Genomic DNA, 7,091 nt, shown 5'->3' on the forward strand with positions numbered 1-7,091 from the left:
TGAGGCAGGACAGTAAGTACTTTTGTATCTAAACTCAGAGGAGGTGCAGTGAACACACGGTGTGTTGGACATTTACCTGCAGTGCGGCAAGTGTGTTCATATCAGCCCCGCCAGAGACACGTGACTAATGCGTTCCCTTCTTTACAAAAGTTCCAGAGGAAAAGGTGGGATGAAGCATTCAAGTCACCGATGGGGGGTCGCCAAGGCCTGAGCATGTGGAGAAAAAAGACACTGTGATACCATGAGGAGGAAATGCTGAGAAGTGACTGTGTTTGGCCTGTGTCACCTAAAGGGCGAATGAAGAAGGGGAAGTTAGAAACAAAAACAACCGTGACACAGCCCAGGGGCACAGGCCCGCTGAGAGTGGGAGTTGACCACAAGGTCAGGCTCACGCTCCTTCATACCCGAACACCACCTGGACTGAACTCCAGGGTAACCACAGTAGAGTGAAGCCGAGACAAGTCTGAGGAACAGACTCTATTTAAGAAGACGTCCTTTAAAAGGTACAGATGGACAGTTACAGAACAGTCAGGGGGACGTAAAGCACAGCCCAGGGAACATAGTCAATGATATTGTAATAACTATGGGTGGGGCCCGGTGGGTGCCAGCTTTATCTGGGGATCGCTTATCACTTTGTACGACAGGTCAGTGCCTCACCACTATGCCGCACACCTACCACGAATACAATGTTGGATGCAAACTGTCATTTAAATAAATCAAGAAAGAAAGTTTCAAAGCTCAATGAAAGGGGGTCCTCACCGAAACCCACAGACCCAGGGGAGATGACACACTGCAGGCCCAGTCTCTTCCACTCCTCCCCTCTGTTACGTCCAACTTTCAGCATCAGGAGGCAAGCTAATGGGCAGGAAAGAAACACAGTTTGAAAACACAAAGCCAGCATCCGGGCCACTCAGCTACGTCACAGATCTGGAATTGTCGGATACAGAATGCGCGTGAGTGTGCGCACACACGTATGTGTACACAAAAAGATGTATTTATTACAAGGAAGATTATCTATGACAGTGAGTTTGCTCGCATAATTCATCATAAGCAGCTGGCTCATGTGATCATGGAATGCACGTCCTGAGACCTGCAGTCAGCAAGCCGGAGACCCAAAAGATGACGGTGTCATTCCCTCCTGAAGACATTTGGCTCAAGACTCAGAAGAGCTGATGTTCCAGTGCAGGTCCAAGGCCTTGTTCTGAGAGAAAACATGGAAAGGAAGGATGAGTTAGGGGAAGAAAAGAGACAAGGAATTTCTGTCATGACGGGGAAGGCAAAAGATAGCTGTGTGAATCCCCTGTTCTTAAAAAGAGAAACCAGTAAAAAGCCATTGCCCTAGCATACAGTTTTAGGAAGGGCCTGCTGCCTTTTTTAAGCCTCTGAGTCCTGCTTAAGCTAGTTCAAAATGAAAAGAATCATATTCTCCTGCCCTTGTTCTTCCTGTTTGCATTACTATGCAAACTTCAGGGCACATGACTGGGGCAGGCCTGGCCCTGGGTGCTCCGCCCCCTTCCTGTTTTCAGTTCACAGCAGACAGTAGCTCCTTCCAGCTCAGCTCCGGAGCTAAGCGAGCAAGCGTTCCATCACATTTTCCTGAAAAATAGAAGCAATGTCCTTATTTTTTTCAAATGCCAGTGGTGCTACCTTCAATTCTTCTGGTCACGGCTCCCAGAAGCCCGCAGAGTTGGCCCCAAAAGGAAAAAGTGATGACTCGCCAGAGCGCTTGGTCCCCAGAGCCAAGAGTCAAGGCTACTCCTCTGGTCCAGAGGCCAGCAGGGAGGTAAGTCCAAACGTGTGGGTGAGTGTGTCTGCATGCGTTGTGATTGTGTGTCTATGTTGTGTACATGTTGTATTTGGGAGTGTGTGGTGTGTTTTTGCATGTGTTGAGTTTGTATGTTTGAGAGTGTAGGTACGAATGTTCTGTGTGTTGTGCGTGTTATGTTTCCATATGAGTTGTGTGTGGATATTTGTGTGTGTGCTGGTTTGTGAGTGTAGGTGTGTGCTGTGCTTGACTGTGTATGTGTGGACATTGTGTGTTGTGTTTGTGTGTTACATCTGTGTGTATGCATGTGTGGTGTGAATGTGTGTGTCGGTATGTTCGGAGGTAGATGGGTGTTCTGTGGTGAGTGGTCTGTGTTGTGTTTATGAAAGTGTGTTGCTTTCGGTGTTTGGCTGTTGAGTCTGTGTGTATCTTTGAGGAACATTACAAAGGGCTGTGACTAAGAGGTCAAGAGGACTCTGTGCGTTCTGGGTCCTGCCTCAAACCCCCGGTTCATCTAGTCACGGGGAAGACGAGCCCGTGAGCCCCACTCTCTTCCTGAGAAACAGCAGGGTGACGCGTCTGCTCCGTTCTCGATGGAGACAAAGCAGGAAGAGGGCAGAGGTGCCAGGCACCGTGCAGGGCAGGGTCTGTGGAGGCTCCGTGACACTCTGGGCCTTCACCTGGAGACACTCCCTGAGTGTGAATGCTTCCCAGTGCTCTGTGTGTCCCAGCAGACAAGTCCTGGGCTGTGTACTTCCTGTCCCCAGGCCACAGGGGAGATGAGCGGCTGAAACAGGGAAACTTGTCAGTCTGTGAGGCAGTGAGGGAGGTGGCAGGTGCCCTGCTCTCGCCCCAGAAGGGTTACAACAGGTCCTGGCAGGGTGACAGGACCCTCTCTGCAAAGACTGGGATGTGCTCTAGAAAATGTCGTGGAGTGGGTTGGAATGCTCTCAGGACCATGGGGACATCTCGTTGAGGCCCACATTTCACACTGTGAGGACTCTGAGGCCCAGGCAGTGCTACCACACTAACAGATGGCCATGAAATTGGGCCCTGAGGTCCCCTGGCTCCCAGCAGGACTGTCCCCACACCCTGAGGTTCCTGTGCCGGGGAAACAGACCTCCTCACCACAGCACCTGGTCACCCACCTCTGAGCCCTTGGCCACCCTCTCGACCAGGTGGTCCTCAGGTGTCGTCCTGGCACCAGGACCTGCCCCCAGGCAGCCCCACACCACAGCTTCCTCTCACAGCCCCAGTCTGGCCACTCATCTTCCCCCCAATTCCTGGAACAGACCATCAGACCTGCTTCTGCATCTCTGCTCCTTTCTCCTCCTCACAGGGGAATCCCAGGACCCTGTGTCCATCCTAACAGCATCGTTCCTTAGGCTGCAGGCCGATGGCTCCTTCTCTATGAAATCGCTTAGACTCACCATGGGAACTGAGGAGCTAAGAGAGAGAAACAGGGTCCCCGAAGGAGGTAGAGAGTGTCTCAGACCTTCTTCCCCCTCCTCTCTCAGTCCATCCCCCCAATGCAATCCAAACACTTCCTTCTGGCAGGAGAAAGGCAAAGCCGGCTGCCTTGTGAAGCACAGTTGAAACTAATACCGGCATGCTGTTTCCCCAGGTGGAGGATGAAGAGTTCGAGGTGATTCTGGAGGACAGCCCCGCAGGAGCGCCGTCCCAGCATCCTACCCAAGACCTGTGGGCAGGTACCGCAGCTTTGCAGTGTAGGTGGCCCTGAGGGAGGAGTGCACGGGGACATGGGTGTGCAGGAGTGCACTTGAGGAGGCATCGGAGTGCAACCAGCCAGGGCTTCACCCTGCATGGGGCCCTTGGGTGGGGCCTTGCCTCCCCACCAAATAAGAGGGAAAGACTCCGAATAGCACAGTGGGACAGAGGGGGCAACTGATGGCTCTATCCACGCTCTCAGGAAGGTTAGTGTGAGAAGACTACTTCCCACGGCAGAGGCTTACAAGCCAACCGAGCCCACAGGGGCAATGGGCTGACTCTGGTGGGGGGCGCTGAGGGTCAGCAGGGCCACCCAGCACCACTGAAGGAGTGGCTGCCTCTGTGTTGGGCTGGCCCTTCCCCAGGGCTCTTCTCCAAGAGCTTTTGTGTTGGGGGTCAGGGGCCTGAGAGTCATGGGTTCAACCTCATCATCTAATTGGGGCAGACAGAATTAGGGAGTGCTGGCAATGTGTCCATGTTCCTGGCCAGAAGAATTTATTTGTGATTCATTATGTATTTGGCACTAATGATTTATTTACTGTATGACCTTCGATGGCCTGAATCATCAGGAGAAAGCCCTATTAATACACCACATGGGAAAATTACTGATACAAGAACTGACACTCGATTTAGCTATTCTCATGGCCATCAAGGTTGAATATTACCTTTAGAATCCTCTCTGCAGCCTGAGTGGTGTGTTCGGGGTGCACTGGCTCCTGGCTGCCCAGGTGGGAGTTCCGGTCTTGGTCGGGCTCTAGACCAGCGAGGACGGCAGGGATGAGCACTCTGCTTTCACGCTTCTTTGACGCTCCCCCACCCCCCCATTCACCCACATTGCTCTCAGAGCCACATGGGGGAAGCTGGAGGGAACAGAGTCCTCAACCAGAGTTGGTTGCCGGGTCCACCAGCCAAGGACGCCAGGCATGTCTGAGGGGGCGGGGCTCTGTCACTGAGACACATCAATGTCTTCCCTGTAGAGCCGACACGGAGCCCAGCGGGGCCATTGGACACCTGTCTGTTGCTCCGGGGATGAGCTGAAAGGGCAGGGGAAGGAATTCTCTTCCCATTCCCCAGACGCCAGTCATTTCTTTTTATTTATTGAGAGAAAAAATATCCCCCAGTCATTTCTGAAACCCTAACATCAGGTGTTTCGCTCCGCCTGTCCTGTATTCGTCTGGGTGGAAACATGCAGCCCAGATGTCCAGGATGGAGCCTCAGACTGTGCCCCCTGGGAGCCTCTGCGCAGTGGAGCCTGGGGTCTGGATGAAAGGCACAGCCCTCCCCATAGTCCATGTGGAAAAGCAGAGGAAATTTATGGGGCCAGGCACTTGGGGGCCAAGACATAGATACAGAGGCTGGGGCCCCTCATCATCAGGGACACCCCTCATCATCAGGGACACCCAGGAAAGCCCAGGGTCCCTCATTCATGATGGGCTGATTCTATCTGGGTGAGAAGACATGACCCTGAGAAGACATTTCAAACCTAAACATAAAAACATGGCATTCTGCCACATTATCCAGCAATTGCATTCTGGGTATGTGCCCCATAGAATCCAAACAGGAACTCAGACCCGCATTGGTCCAATGTGTGAAACCGTGTCATTCACAGTCGGAAAAAGTGGAAACGGCTCGTGCCCACATGGGAGAGTAAACACAGTGTGGTTTGTCCGTGCCACGTGGTATCATCTGGCCTTGCACGAGAAGGGAATTCTGACCAGGCTGCAGGGTGAATGAGCCTTGATACCACTGATGACGAGTGAAAGGAACCCGATATAAAAGGTCAAAGTGCAGGGACCCAGGTCTCTGAGGCCCCAAGAAGAGCAGAACAGCACAGTTCACGGAGACAGGAAGTAGGCTGGCAGGGAGCTGGGGGTCAGAGGGAGGGAGGTATGAGGAGTTGCCTTTCACGGGGACAGAGTTTCTGTTTGGGGTGACAAAAACTCCAAGAGATGCGTAAGAGTGATGACCACACAGCAACGTGAAGGTGCACAGGGCCACTGAATTGCACACCAAAGCCCAGTGACAACAAGGGATTTCAACGTGGTATATATTTTCCACCATAAAACAATGTTTTTTAAAAAAAGAAGCCTGGGCCCAGAGCAGGTCTCCTGTCCACATGTCACTCCTGTCCCTCCTCCTAGCAGAGCCAGCCCCTGGGGTCATGAGGATCCAGGGCTGAGGATAGAAAGGAGGCTAAACGGGGTCCATGGGCTGTAACTCCTATTCCCTGATGTGTCTGGATGCTTTTAGATCTGCAGGAGAAGGAAAAGACACCGAAGAAGCTGAGGCTCCTGCTGGTGGGAAAAAGCGGAAGTGGGAAAAGTGCCACAGGAAACAGCATCCTGGGCAGGGAAGCCTTCATATCCAAACTCAGCCCCAGACCCGTGACCATGACCTTCCAGCATGGCTGCCGTGACTGGGCTCAGAAGGAGCTTGAGGTGACCGACACCCCCGATATTCTGTCTTCTGGAGTTTCACGGGAAGGAGGAGCTCAGGGCTCCTGGGCAGCCATCGCCTGCTGCGCCCCGGGGCCCCACGCAGTGCTGCTGGTGTTGCAGCTGGGCCGCTTCACAAAGGAGGACCAGGAGGTGGTCAGGCGCCTCCAGGAGGTCTTCGGGGTGGGCGTCCTGGCCCACACCATCCTGGTGTTCACCCGGAAGGAGGACCTGGAGGGCGGCTCCCTGGACCAGTATCTGCAGGACACCGACAACAAGGAGCTTGCCAACCTGGACGTGGTTTGCGCGAGGCGCCACTGTGGCTTCAACAACAGGGAAGATGGCGCGGGGAGAGAGGCCCAGCTGGCAGAGCTCATGGAGACCATTGAGGTGATCCTGTGGGAACACGAAGGCCGTCCTTACAGCAAGGAGGCTTAACAGGTGCTGCCAGCCGCAAGTCCTGCGCACGGAAGGGCAGGGAGGGCAAAAAGCCCAGGGTGAGGCTCTGAGGAAGCCGCCAGTGCAGAGTCCTGGCTGGAGGGGCTGCACCAAATCCAGGGCACCTGAGAAAACCCACAGATGTCTCCTAAAGGGGCACTGTCTGACCAGGTGCCCGACTCCAGTGGGGACAGCCATTTCCTGGGAGCCTCCCCAGCCCTGGGTCCACCTTGCAGCCTATTGCCTCCCTCTGCATCTCATGGCTCCTGGACTACGTGCGTCTGCAGGGTGCAGCCTGCTGAGTCCCAGCTCCCATCCCCGTCCTTCATCTCGATTTTGGAGCACATGTGCACCCTCCCTGCTCCTCTGCAGTCCCCTGTCTCACAGGACCGCACAGCACCATGGCATCGCAGTTGTTGAAGTTCTTCTCTGCCCTTGAGTTGCACCAAAGCTCCCTGAGGGCAGGGCCTCCTCACTCTTCCCTGTCACCCCCACTGTGTCCTGGTCACTGGAGTCACTCCTTACCAATGACAGCAAAGCAGTGCATGACATTGACCAGGTGACTGTGCAGTCTTGGGCTGTGTCCTCGCCCACAGAGGGGGCAGCATAAGGACTTTAAGGCACCAGATTGTGTGGGGGGTCAGGACAGACCCCTGGCTCTGCAGCAAGTGAGGAGGGGCAGCTGCTGGGTGGGGCAGGAGAAGTGAGGGGAAAGAGGGACATGG

At 54.2% G+C, this 7,091-nt stretch overlaps 1 protein-coding gene across 1 annotated transcript; it reads left to right on the top strand.

The window, feature by feature from the left end:
• Positions 1-1,506: 1,506 nt before the first annotated feature.
• GIMAP6 (GTPase, IMAP family member 6) lies at positions 1,507-7,091 on the top strand. The gene is given in 4 exon segments (XM_053671937.1): positions 1,507-1,783; positions 3,390-3,474; positions 5,744-6,485; positions 6,487-7,091. Coding segments are annotated over 4 exon segments (1,317 nt in total). The 5' UTR covers positions 1,507-1,612; the 3' UTR covers positions 6,806-7,091.

This window comes from Artibeus jamaicensis, unplaced genomic scaffold (genome assembly GCF_021234435.1).
Source record: "Artibeus jamaicensis isolate MK-2021 breed Jamaican fruit bat unplaced genomic scaffold, CSHL_Jam_final contig_718, whole genome shotgun sequence".
Classification (NCBI taxonomy): domain Eukaryota; kingdom Metazoa; phylum Chordata; class Mammalia; order Chiroptera; family Phyllostomidae; genus Artibeus; species Artibeus jamaicensis.